Raw genomic sequence first — 12,743 nt, forward strand, 5'->3', positions numbered from 1 at the left:
GCGCCTTTGAGCCCTTGTTTTCTCCCTTTGAGCACGCCTTTGAGCCCTCGCTTCCCTTCGAGCACGTCTTTGAGCCCTCGCTTCCCTTTGAGCGCGCCTTTGAGCCATCGCTTTCTTCCTCGAGCGCCTTTGAGCCCTCTCTTTCTTCTTCGAGCGCCTTTGAGCCCTCACATTCTTTCGAGCGCGCCTTCGAGCCCTCATTTTCGTTTCTTTTTTTTTTACTTGGGTAGGTCACCCATCACAATGAGACCACTTCTAAAAAAACAAAAAAAAAAAGTGGGTCGTCTTCCAAATGACTTGTTTCTTGATTTCTACATCTCTCTGTAAAGGTTGTGTGTTAATCTACTATTTTCAAAGTTTTCAAGGCTAAAAAAAAAAAAAAAAAAAAAAAGTTGGTCGTCTTCCAAATGACTTATTTCTTGATTTCTACATCTCTCTGTAAAGGTCGTGTGTCAATCTATTGTTTTCAAAGTTTTCAAGACTAAAAAAAAAGAAGATGTTCTTTCTGTATCTACTTTTCTTTATAAATTTACTACATAAAGCTAAAAGAAAAAAAAAATTTCTAATATCTTTGCATAGTAAATATTATAAAGAGGGGGCAACTGTCATAACCAAATTTTTGACCATTTTATTTTAATAATTATTATTATTTTATTTACTGAAAAGGATAAAAAAATGATGATGATGATAAAAAATAATAATGATAAAAAAAACAAGTAAAATGAGATAAATGAAGAATGAATTAAAATTTAGGTTAAGGGCAACATGATTAGAAGTTTTGGGGTTTAATTAAACTTTGAAATTAATCTAATTAAGCTTGGAATTAATTTAATTAATCCAATTAAGGGTTTAATTGGAGAATTGATAAGTTTTGAGACTTAATTGAGCTTGAAATTAATTTAATTAATCCAATCAAGGGTTTAATTGGAGAATTGATAAGTTTTGAGACTTAATTGAGCTTGAAATTAATTTAATTAATCCAATCAAGGGTTTAATTGGAGAATTGATAAGTTTTAGACTTAATTGGACTTTGGATTTAATTAAATTAATGAAATCAGGGACTTAATTGAAGAAATAGCAAAGTTTGGGGATACGATTGCAGCAGATTAAAGTCCAAGGACTAACTTGTAAAAGGCGCTGAAATGCTGGGAAAATTACTGTTTAAACCAGGGGTTTAATTATAAAATTTTTGAAACTTCATGGGCCAAAACGCAAATGGCCACCTCACATACCAAAACGGCGTCGTTTGAAGGAGCGTTGTTCATCTTCTTCGCAGGAGCCGTTGCTGGAGTAAAGGGTGGAAGCCGTTTCAAAGTGCTTGGCATTCTCTGGCTATAAAGCCAGAGAAGATGAGAGAGCGGAAAAAAAAAAGAAAAGGAGGCGGGCATAACCGAAAAGCCCCTGGAGAAACACAGAACCGGGGGAAGAATAGAAAAAACTTTCGTTCCTCTGTTTCTTCTCAAAGAAACAGAGGAGGCCACGGAGAGAGACCACGAGCAGCGGAGGAAGAAAGCAGCTAGCCCACCAGTACTCCATCACGTTTTCCGCTTCTCTGCTTCCAGAGAGGAAGTAACACCGGGAATGCAACAAGACGCAAGAACAGAAACTGTACAGAGGGGAGCAAGCTTTCTGCCCCTGTTTCTTCTCACAGAAACAGAGGCGTTCGTGCCTCACGATCGTGAGGCACGAACGCGTGAAGAAAGGCCATTCTCTGGTCACAGCAGGGGAATCACGGAACCAAAGACATACAGAGAGTAGAGAGAACTCGAAGAAAAAACCCAGGAGACAGAGGACGGACGGGAAGAAAAACAGAGCAAGAAAACAAAAAAAATACAAGCAGAAAGGAAGAACATAAGCAGAGCCACCGAGACCAGAACCATTGTTTCTACTGCCTTCGGTGTTTCCAGAACCAGGTAAGTAAGCTTCTCTTTCCCTGCTTTTCATTTTAATTCACTTCCTACTGTACATTCTAATTTTATTTCCTTCTGCTCATGCACGCGTGAATTAGTTCACGCGTGCTTCATGTTGCCCAGCCGGGTCACTGGCTTGGGTCAGTGACCTGGCCGGGCTGGCTGGGTCTAGCCCAGCCCATGTGGGCTGAGCTAGGCCCAGCCTAAAAAAAATGTAGAAAAAAATAAAAAAAACAAAAAAATAAAAAAGGTAGAAAAAAAATGTGTATGCATGAATAAAAATAATGTAAATTTATTGGTTTATTCACTGACGCCAGAGTCAGGAATAAAAAATACCGGTTTAAATTTATATTATTTTTATTCGTTGTATTTTATTTTATTTAGCTAGAAAAATAAAAAAATATGTGCATACTTAAAAATAAATTTATTTTTATTTATTCACTGACGCCAGAGTCAGGAATATTATAAGCAAATTATCATAGCATGAACTAATAAACATTTAGCAATTTAAGACAAAACCAACAATGCAGTCTGCCTCAGGCAGAACGTTTAAGGGGTGATAATATCTTCCCTTTTACGTAACCAATCCCGAGCCATAGAATCTCTGTTGACCAGTTAGGGTTCCTAGTGACCGTAATACTAGGTGGCGACTCCTTAGACAAGACCTTTTTCCCTAAAAGAACAGATGCCAGAAATCTGTTCTTTTTTTCATAATTCAAGAGAATTATTTTGTGGGGCCGCCGCGATGTCGGGTGCGACAAATTCATTGCTTGTAAAGATCAACTATTCAATATGGCTAAATTTTTAGAATTTCTGCCCAATTTTGACAAATGGAGTGCAAAAGAGGGCTCCTTCTAATCTAGTTATAGTCAATGAGGTTAAGCCTTATTTATAGGTAAACATTTTACTTTCCAGTTTAGCTAGGTAGATTATGTATACTTACATTGAGATAGCTTAGAAAGATATTTTGATCCAAAGGTTAATTTATCTAACTAACAACCACATATGGTGGCTATAACTATAGTTTTCACTTTCCACCACTCCTCCATCTCCATCCTCCATTCTCCACTCCTCCAGCTCTCTATCTCAATGAGATTAGCTTCCTAACAAGAGGATCTCATCATAAGTTGGTACTGCTTGATAAATGTTGAAGATGGTTTGTGATAACAACTGTACTTAAATCTTCTATGGATTAGCAAGACTTGTATTATTTGAAGATGGTTTATAATTTTGTATGTAATAAGTTTTTATCTTAAAATTTGAAGCTTAAGATTTGTAATAAGTAGTATCAGAACATTTGCTACATTAATATATATTGTTTTCTTGTATACAATTTATAAGAAAAAAATATTATTACAACTCTTACAAGGCATTTTTTTTCATTGTAGATGGCTTATGCATGACCCATATAAAATAAATAAATTTAATTTCAATATATATACATTTGTTTCTTTGTAAATACATAATTTATTTTTGACTTGAGTAAAAATATGAATTTGGCATCAGTGCATATTTATCCTTCATGAATGACTTATTTAATTCTAAACATAAAAGAAAAATATTCATTTGTTTCTTTAGAAATCATTTTGAATGAAAAAAATAATAACATTTGATATGCTAAAATTTACTTGAGACATTACTTAATAAACAAACAAAAAAATAAATTTAAAATTTATAGCAATTTCTATTAAATTATGAAGCTTTAAACCATAGTTATTAAACCCGGCTCGGAAGTTAACCCTGTCAAGAGATCGGGTCCCGAGTTTTATGGGTCAACCCGGGTCAACTGTACTTTAAAGTAATAATTAAGGGTTGAGGTTCGGTTAAAGATAAGAAATGATAAAGAGAGGCAATTATAAAGGAACCCAATGTGGCAATGCCAATCAAACATGTCTACAGAGCAAGCTAGACTCTCGTGCTCCACTCTCCACCTCAAGTCAAGAATAATACCCAATAACATTCTGCAACGTTCAAACATCTGATTGACACATCACACCCCATCCGATCACCCACCATTGCAATTCTGAGCCAATCCGAGCGGTCAATCACGCTCCTTTCTCAATTCATTAAGTGGGTCTGACCTGACCGTTTCTTTCCCCCACGTCAACTTACAACTCAATCACCAATAAATCCAAGCCACGTGTATGTGCAGATATTTCTAACCTTCCGATCATCCATGCTGACATCACAACCCAAACTCTCGTCCTCCATGACATACAACCACACTGAAATAAATCAACTCACAGATCATCACCACACTGACATACAACATTACTCATCACCATCTCCTCTCCTCACAAAGTTCATCTACGCTCTCTGGCTTCATCACAAGCAACAAAGTTATCTCTTACTCCTTGACGCCCCCATGCTCTAAAGCTTAAAAACACCACACAAACCTTCTCTTTTTGACATCTTTCCCCTGCAAATTCCTGTGGTTTCTACATGCTTAAAAACATTAGCGAGCGAGAGAGAGAGAGAGAGAGAGAGAGAGAGAGAGAGAGAGAGAGAGAGAGAGAGAGAGAGAGAGAGAGAGAGAGATGTTAAAGATTTGATGATGGTAATAAAACCTGTGGTGCTGCTACTTGTTGCCTCTCTCTCTCTCTCTCCTGAAACTGTTAGTTTTGTCCCATTTAATCTTCAATTTCCTTCAAGTTACAGTCATTAATCGTCAGGGTTAGAAAATAATATAAGAACGTTAGTCCCTTCAAGTTCTCTTCAAGATCTCCAAACCTAGATCCACTTGCAATCATCTAAGCGGACCCAACTCCAAAGCACCGGGTTTGCCCGGGTCGTCCGGGTCATGGGTCAACCCGCCAGGTCAACCGGGTTTTGCCGGGTTGTTGTCCCGGCCGGTCTTTTATTAAACTCGAACCGGTCCAGCCACCGGGTCGACCCGCTGGGCCGGGTTTAATAACTATACTTTAAACACATCACATACCAAAATACTAGAATAAATGTTGATTAGTTTAGCCTATAATCAATGTTATTAAATGATTAATAAAATGATTTGCTATTTCGAAACTTGATTACATTAGGTTGCTAATAAAGTGAGTGAAAATTAATTTAATCGATCTAATAACTCAACTCGCGACTCAGTTAGTCAACTAATGACTTGATTGATAAAATAGTACTGTTTTAATTTTTTTTTAAATTAATCTTAAAACAACATTAAGGTTGTGTTTATTTCTCAGAAACTGATTTCTGAGAAACCACTTTCCAAACTTTCTTGTGTTTGTTTGTCATTAGGAAAGTTGATCAACGAAAAACACTTTCCAGTCAAAGGAAAATTTGGCTTGGTTTCCAGGAAAGTGTTTTCCTTTTATTTTGGGCGGAAAACACTTTCCGGAAATTGTGAAAAATTTAGAAATATCATATTATTTGCTGATTATATCAAATTTGGTTCTCAAACTTTTGATTGCTATATATATTTTGTTTTGAATATTTGTTTTTCAATTTCATCCCTTATAATTTAATTTTTATATTAATTTTGGTTTTTATTTTTATAATTGTTATTTGCTTTTCCTTATCATTTTTTAATTGAAATTTTTTATTTATCAAATTTGATCCTCATTTTTTTGATTGTTACTTATTTTATTTGAAATAATTTATGAAATTTTAATTATTATTATTTTAATTTCTTCATCTTTCAATTTTTTTATTTTTTATATTTGATCTCTATTATTTTGATTATTATTTATTTTATTTGAGATAATTTATAAAATTATATTATTTTTTTAATTTTATTCTCATTCAACTTTTTAATTTGTAAGATTTGTTCTTCATTATTTTGATAAACTTGAAAAAAATAAAACATTAATAAATTATTTTACAGTTCATTTTCCATAACATAACCAAACACTAGAAAATGTTTTCGAATTTATTTTTTATTATACTATCAAATATCAAAAAATAATTCACTTTTCTGGAATTTATTTTTCTAAAATTTATTTTTTTAAAAAATATTTTTCAGCAAACAAATGGAGCTAGGTAATGAATCGAATTTAATAAATTTATTAATAATAATTAAATCTAAAATATATTTTTCAGCTTGGAAAAAAAAGAAAAGCAAAGCGAATAAAAATTTGAGGTCCGGGGCAGGCAGGCAGACAAACAGGCTCAGTCTCTCTCCGTATGTATAAGACGGAGTCTTCACTCTTTCCCTTCTCTCTCACTCACACTACAAACACTTTTCCTCTCCTTTCTGTCTTCCAAGCGCGTCATCCTCAACCTCCGACGGATTCCGCGAACTCCGTCGTTATCAGGTACATCTCCCCGTATTTTCTTCCGATTATCGCTTCTGCCACTTATTTTACTTCGATCTCATTAATCAACATTGCCTGAAGAAAATGTCTTCAAGAGACACAGAGAGCTTGTGAGTGATATTTTTGGTTATTTTTTTTTTAAGAAAACAGTCTGAAATGATTTTTTATTTTTTTATTCTTTTGTGTTATTCGTCGAGGAAGAAAATAATGTGAACTTAAGCTATTTTTGTTTTTATTTTTTTGAATTCGTTTTATTTTGTTGTTATCCTGTGTATGATTTCTCTTTTGTTTTTTTTTTTGATTTGTGGTTTAGTAAATGCAGTGATGTGTCTGTGTCTATGGCAGCGTTTAGGGTTTAGGGTTTTTCTTTGGTGTGGAAATTAAGTAAATATGTGAATGATATTGATAAAGGAAGCAGACACATGGAATTAATGGCTGTGGTGACTTCTAATTTAGGGTTTAGGGTTTTCTGCTATTTGTTTAAGAAATGGAATTTTGATGTTATTATGTGTTTGCTAATGTGGTGCAAGTGCTTTTTTAAATGAGATTTTGAACTGAAAAAGCATCAAATCAATGCTTTTTTTTAGTGCTTTTTGAAGGCTCTGACGTTTTTGTAACAAAACCATCCCAAAAACATCAAATTACCACTTTTTGTTGAGAAACTGCACTACGAAACCTGGCTGTAATTTAGCATTTTTCTTGTTAGTTGACAACTTTGACTAGTGGTAGTGTCATTGCTGAAGCCTTGAACTTTAAATTATTTATCAAGTTTGGGTTAATAGGAGGGAAAATGTGTTTTGCAGATTTTACCTATAAGTTGACAGCTTGTATTTTGTTTCCAAATGGAAATGATTTTAAGCAATCAAATAGTTGCTTGTTTTCATTTTGTGAGCCGAGGTCATTTTGTAGCAGTCATTCACTCTCGTTTGGTCTAAAAAAATTTCCCATTACCTTCCCTTTCTGAGATTGTATTTTTAATGAAATGACAAGTTTGATGGCGATATGAGTTAGTGTTTCTTCTTTTGTTTTGTTCCCAATTATTGAAGTTGCATTTTGATTTAGAGAAATGAGTGGTGAGTGTTTCTCCTCCCATTGAGGAGGTTGATGACTTGCAGAATTGTTTCAGGTTTTGTCATATAATTATCTGCCTTGGCAAGGGTGCCGGAAGGCAGTACAGTAATAGTAATAAAAGGTTATTGAAATTTTGACCTTCAGAGTAGGACAACATGGTGCTTAAAAATCTGTTTTGGTGACTTCCTTTATCCTTTTTTTCTCAGCACACATTTTTGGTGAAGATGGGTTCAAGGGGAGGTGGAAAGCCTTTTGGTTCTGGTGCAAATACGAGCTTATCATCCAAGGGAAAAAATGTAGCAGAAGCCTCTGGTCCTGCTGTTGAACAGTTGAGTCAGGGTGTGGCAGACATTGGTCTGGATTCTGTACAAGATGATGGGGAATGGGAGGTTATTGCAAAGAAGTCCAAGAACAGAGCTGGAAGCAGTGCTGCAAAACCCTGGGGTTCTCAGAACACTAATAACAAAGCATGGGGAAATCCTGATGTGATACAGAAGCTAGGCATGAGGAATAATGGTGGATCAGGAAGGAATCCTGGCAATGCCTGGTCAACACAGCCTGTTGATCCTAGGGGACCAACTGGCAGAGGAGCTGCAAGGCCCCAAACATTCAACAGGGGCATGCAGAGCAACTACGCAGCCCCACAACCTGTAATCCGTCCACCTCTGGAGCATGGATGGAGCTGGCAAGCTAGGGCTGGTGCTACTCCCCTGAGGAGTTCAGAAGATCAGAAAAAAGAAGAGAATGATGAGGTCAAGAAGGAAAATGATGATTATGATGACAAAGATGATGAAGATGATGGCGACTCCTTAGATGATACTGATGACGAGCTTTTAAGCGAGGATTTTGACTCTGATACAAGTCAACAAAGTCATGAGACTCGCAAGAAGAGCAGATGGTTCAAGAAATTCTTTGATAGTTTGGATAGTTTGTCCATTGAAGAGGTAAATGAACCAGCAAGGCAGTGGCACTGTCCAGCGTGTCAAGGTGGTCCTGGTGCTATTGACTGGTACAGAGGCCTGCAGCCCTTGATCACACATGCCAAAACAAAAGGATCTAAAAGGGTAAAGCTACATAGGGAGCTTGCAGAACTTTTGGATGAGGAGTTGAGCAGGAGGGGAACTTCAGTTATTCCAGCTGGTGAAGTGTTTGGCAAATGGAAAGGTTTAAAGGATGATGAGAAAGATCATGAAATTGTTTGGCCTCCAATGGTTATTGTTATGAATACTAGGCTTGAGCAGGATGACAATGATAAGGTACCATCAAACAATTCTTTTCTCTGCTGTGATTGAATTTGTGGGACTCAACCTTTCTTTTAGACTTAGTTAAATTTTTTCTGATCCATAACAAATTTGTTTTTAATTCGGTAGCACTAACACACACTTCCGTGTATTGAATTGGATTTCAGTGGCTTGGAATGGGCAATCAAGAGCTTCTTGACTACTTCAGTGGATATGCTGCTGTGAAGGCTAGACACTCTTATGGTCCGCAGGGTCATCGTGGGATGAGTATTCTGATCTTTGAGAGCTCTGCACGGGGATATTTAGAAGCTGAGCGCTTGCATAAGCATTTTGCCGAGCAGGGAACTGATAGAAATGCTTGGGATCGTCGCCGGGTCTTATTCTATCAGGGTGGAAAGCGCCAGCTCTATGGTTACATGGCACTGAAGGAAGACTTGGACCTCTTCAATCAGCATTCTCAGGGTTCTCTCTCTCTCTCTCTCTCTCTCTCTCCACACACACACAGACTGAAACACCCATGCACCTGGACACATATAGTCCCAGACATTCCACAAGGAATCTTTTATTGTAACAATTTCATTTCATACTTAATTTGGCTTTTCCTTGCAGCTATGTTTGATGTCTTTATATATTTTATGATTGGTTTGACATTCTATGTTGGCTGAGTAGGGAAGTCGAGGCTGAAATATGAATTGAGGTCATACCACGAGATGGTTGTCAACCAAATCAGGCAAATGGCTGAGGACAACCAGCAACTCATCTACCTGAAGAACAAGGTTGTTAAAGAACAAAGGCATTCAGAACAACTTGAAAAATATTGTGGAATAGTGGCTGAGAAGCTGCGGAAGACAATAGAAGAAAATCGCATTGTGAGGCAGAGAACCCAAATGCATCATGAACAGAACAAGGAAGAGGTACTGCTATTATTAAGTGGATATAATTTTGTCTGTCCTATGAAATACTTACACATGCAACTGATGTATGCTACTCGATGCTGCTGTGTGCATGTCATGAACTTTTAATAAAACCCATGATTTGACTGTTCATGAAAGGGACATGTAGAATCCCTTAAAACTGACTGTTTACTCTTGTAAATGCTAGTCCTGTACATCTTGCTGATATGCTTGGTTTCCTGCTTTACTTCACTGAAATATCAATGGAGGGGAAAATAAATAAATATTTTTTTTTAAAAAAAGCATGAAATATTTCTAAATGTATTCTGCAGTTAGAAGCCATTTTAAATTTTTTTTTTTTGACAGTTTACTGTTTCTCTGTGACTATGCTTGAGAAATTTATCTCACTTTGGCTGATATTCAATTCTCCAATGAACTCTATCATGTGGTTGTTGAATAAATGTTGGTAACTGAACAATTTATCTGATTTGACGAACTCCGATTTTTGTGTAGTTGGATTTCCAAGAGCAATTTTTCAAGGAGCAACTCCAAACAATCCGTGATCAAAGAGAGGCAAAAGAAGAGGATTTTGAGAAACTGCAGCAGGATAAGCGGCAGCAGGTGAAGGAGTTAAATGCAAATCCTTCCAATACCGAGGAATATAGAAGCAGGTATATGGTTGCTTAATTCTTTCCAGTATCTGTTTGAAATTTGTTATACCATATACAGGTTCTAGATCAACCTGATGATCAATGTTATGGTAACTTTGGTAGGAAGTAATTGTTAATGTTCCATTTTTCTATGCTTGTCGTGTCTGGATATAGAGTGGAAAAAGTTGAGGAATTTATAGAGCTTCAAGACAAAGAGATGGAGGAGTATGTGGCTGAGAGGGATAACTTGATTGAAGAACATGGTGAGAAGATGACTGCAATGAAGCGGAGGCACTTGGAGGAAGAACTTGAAATGGAGAAAGAGTATGATGCTCGGCTAGCCAGCCTTATGAAGAAGTACACCCCAAACCAGGCGGAAGGCTCTGCCAACGTCTGAAGTTCCAAGGTGAGAGAAGGGAGGGGACAGTCATAGAAAAGAACAGTGGCATGAACTTTTAACGACGAAGCACTGAGAAAACTTTTGAGGCATTTCCATATTTTCTCTTATGAATACACACAACTTGCAGAGAATAGACCCCTAGGGATAGAACCATGTCCAAGAAAAAAGCCACTTTTTATCAGTTACTGTTAAGACTGTTTTGATGGGGCTTCGCGGCGGTGCTTGGCTTGATGGATGGTTGCATATTTCGAACTTTGTAATGCGGTCTAAAAGTTTCATGTGGTTGCCAGGCCTTTTCCTCTTCGTTGCATTATTTTTCTTTAGCTAGAGTCTGTTGATGGATGTTTAATCATGAGAGGGGCTGTTCAATCCATACATGGCTTGTTGTGGGCCATTTTTCTTCTTGTGGTTGACGAGTTGGGAGAGGCGAATGCAATCACGTCCTTTCACGAGGGTGAGCTAATTGGAATGCTGCGGGTCTCAGGATTGTGGTTAGTCTTAAGGCCCTATGGACATAGGAATAGTGGAAGAAAAGGCCAGAGGGGGGCCTCTGCCCACAATGCAAAACAGTGCCTGAAAAAAATGATCCATTATCCAAGACTTTGCTATAAGGGTTTTCGGGTTTGGATCTGTTACTTTTGATAATTATTCAATTCTTTTTTTAGATCCCTAGAGGTTGGACCGAAATTTTTTTCTCTTAAGAATCTAATCGGAAGCTTGTGACATTTTTAAATTTTTTTAAATAAATGTTTAATTCACAAATTATAATATATAAAAATAAAAAGAATATAGGTTCAGGTTTTAAAAAATTTATTTTGTCCACGATGATTTCTTAGATTTATTTATTTATTATTATATATAATACGTAAATTATCTGATTTTGATGGGTTGAAATGAGTGAGCAAATTATCTGATTTTGATGGGTTGAAATGAGTGAGTTAGATAATGTGTTGATTGGAAGAGGGCCTGAGAGGATTACGTCATTGTTTGAGAGAGATTTAAATGCAGGTTTGCTAAAATTTAATTTGTTTTTTTTTAAATTAAAATTTTTAATATATTGCGATAAAAAATATTTTTTAAAAAATATTTGATATAAAAAATATAATAACTTGACCTAACCTGTTGTATATTGTTTGCTTTAGGCCTTACCGCCCTCACGGTTTTGTTTCTAGTGACGCGAGCCCACTTGTGAGCCTGATGCCCCAAAACACATACAACAAGTGACGCCCCAAAACACGTACAACAAGTCCGCAACCAGCACTACTCATAAAGCCCTGACTCTGGACGCTCTCTTCCGATGTTAGATATCACAATCCCTCCACATTAAGACGAGTCGTCTTCGACTATGATACCAAATGTAATAGCCCGACCCAACCTGCTGTATATTGTCTGTTTTGGGCCTTACTGTCCTCACGATTTTGTTTCTGGTGACGCGAGTCCACTTTTGAGCCCGACGCCCTAAAACGCGTACAATATGTCAACGACCAGCACTACTCATAAAGCCCTGGCTTTGGACGAGCTTTCGATGTGGGATATCACAAATTATATTTTTTAAAATCGAGGGACAAAAAAAGCATTTTAAAAAATAATAATAGATCGGATGCTTCAGACTAATTCGTTAAATTTGCAACCCGGTTCATGGATTCAATGATTTCTTTTATCATTTTTTAACTCAAATATAAAATAGCAAAATTAAAAAAAAAAAAAAAGAAAAAAAAGAGCCTTGACACATGTGCATGGCAGCCCCATGTGCCTGGGCAAAAAAGAAAAGTCAGCCGAGACATGTGTGCCTTGCAACCCAGCTCACATGTCTAGGTCTAGTTCGTCTGGGCCTAGTTTTATTTTTTAAAAATTTCTTAAAAGAGCGAACAACTTATCATTTGTTCCAATCATAGTTATTAAATTCGGTTCGGCCCAACGGATTGACCTGGGATCCCGGTCAACCCGGCGGCTGGACCGGTCCAGGTAAGGTGAAAGACCGGTAAGAGCAAAAGAATGATTAAACTCGGTTGACCCGGAAAAACCTAATAGAGACATTTTTTTTAAATGTGTTTTTTCTTCTGGTCAGAGACTTTCTTTTCATATTTTTTAGTTGGTTATTAGTTATTTTCAAAGTTCACTATATAAATACTAGAAAAATATTTTATTTTATCAATGTGGAATTTAAGACTCTTTAGTATATATACTCTATGTTCATAAGAAAAAAAAGTTATGTTTTTTCAATATGGAATAAAAAATCTTTTTGGTTTAAATACTTCAACTTAAAAGGATAATATAATATCTTTTTAATGTGGGATAAAAAACCTTTTGAAATAA

General features: G+C 36.3%; 1 protein-coding gene across 1 annotated transcript; it reads left to right on the plus strand.

Moving 5' to 3' along the window:
* Positions 1-6,009: 6,009 nt before the first annotated feature.
* LOC7484099 (protein SUPPRESSOR OF GENE SILENCING 3-like) lies at positions 6,010-10,730 on the plus strand. Its single transcript, XM_052449781.1, has 6 exons — positions 6,010-6,172; positions 7,450-8,499; positions 8,652-8,946; positions 9,154-9,398; positions 9,891-10,048; positions 10,202-10,730. The coding sequence occupies exons 2-6, from the start codon at positions 7,468-7,470 to the stop codon at positions 10,422-10,424; spliced, it is 1,953 nt and encodes a 650-aa protein (XP_052305741.1). The 5' UTR covers positions 6,010-6,172; positions 7,450-7,467; the 3' UTR covers positions 10,425-10,730.
* The last annotated feature ends 2,013 nt before the right edge of the window (positions 10,731-12,743 follow it).

This window comes from Populus trichocarpa, unplaced genomic scaffold, assembly GCF_000002775.5.
Source record: "Populus trichocarpa isolate Nisqually-1 unplaced genomic scaffold, P.trichocarpa_v4.1 scaffold_25, whole genome shotgun sequence".
NCBI classification, from domain to species: Eukaryota; Viridiplantae; Streptophyta; class Magnoliopsida; order Malpighiales; family Salicaceae; genus Populus; species Populus trichocarpa.

What these genes read in the sequence shown, in the direction of transcription:
- LOC7484099 (XM_052449781.1), top strand. Translation starts at nt 7,468, where the DNA reads ATGGGTTCAAGGGGAGGTGGAAAGCCTTTTGGTTCTGGTGCAAATACG. An exon ending in AGCAGGATGACAATGATAAG is followed by an intron (nt 8,500 to 8,651) that starts GTACCATCAAAC and finishes ATTGGATTTCAG; the next exon opens with TGGCTTGGAATGGGCAATCA. An exon ending in CTTCAATCAGCATTCTCAGG is followed by an intron (nt 8,947 to 9,153) that starts GTTCTCTCTCTC and finishes TTGGCTGAGTAG; the next exon opens with GGAAGTCGAGGCTGAAATAT.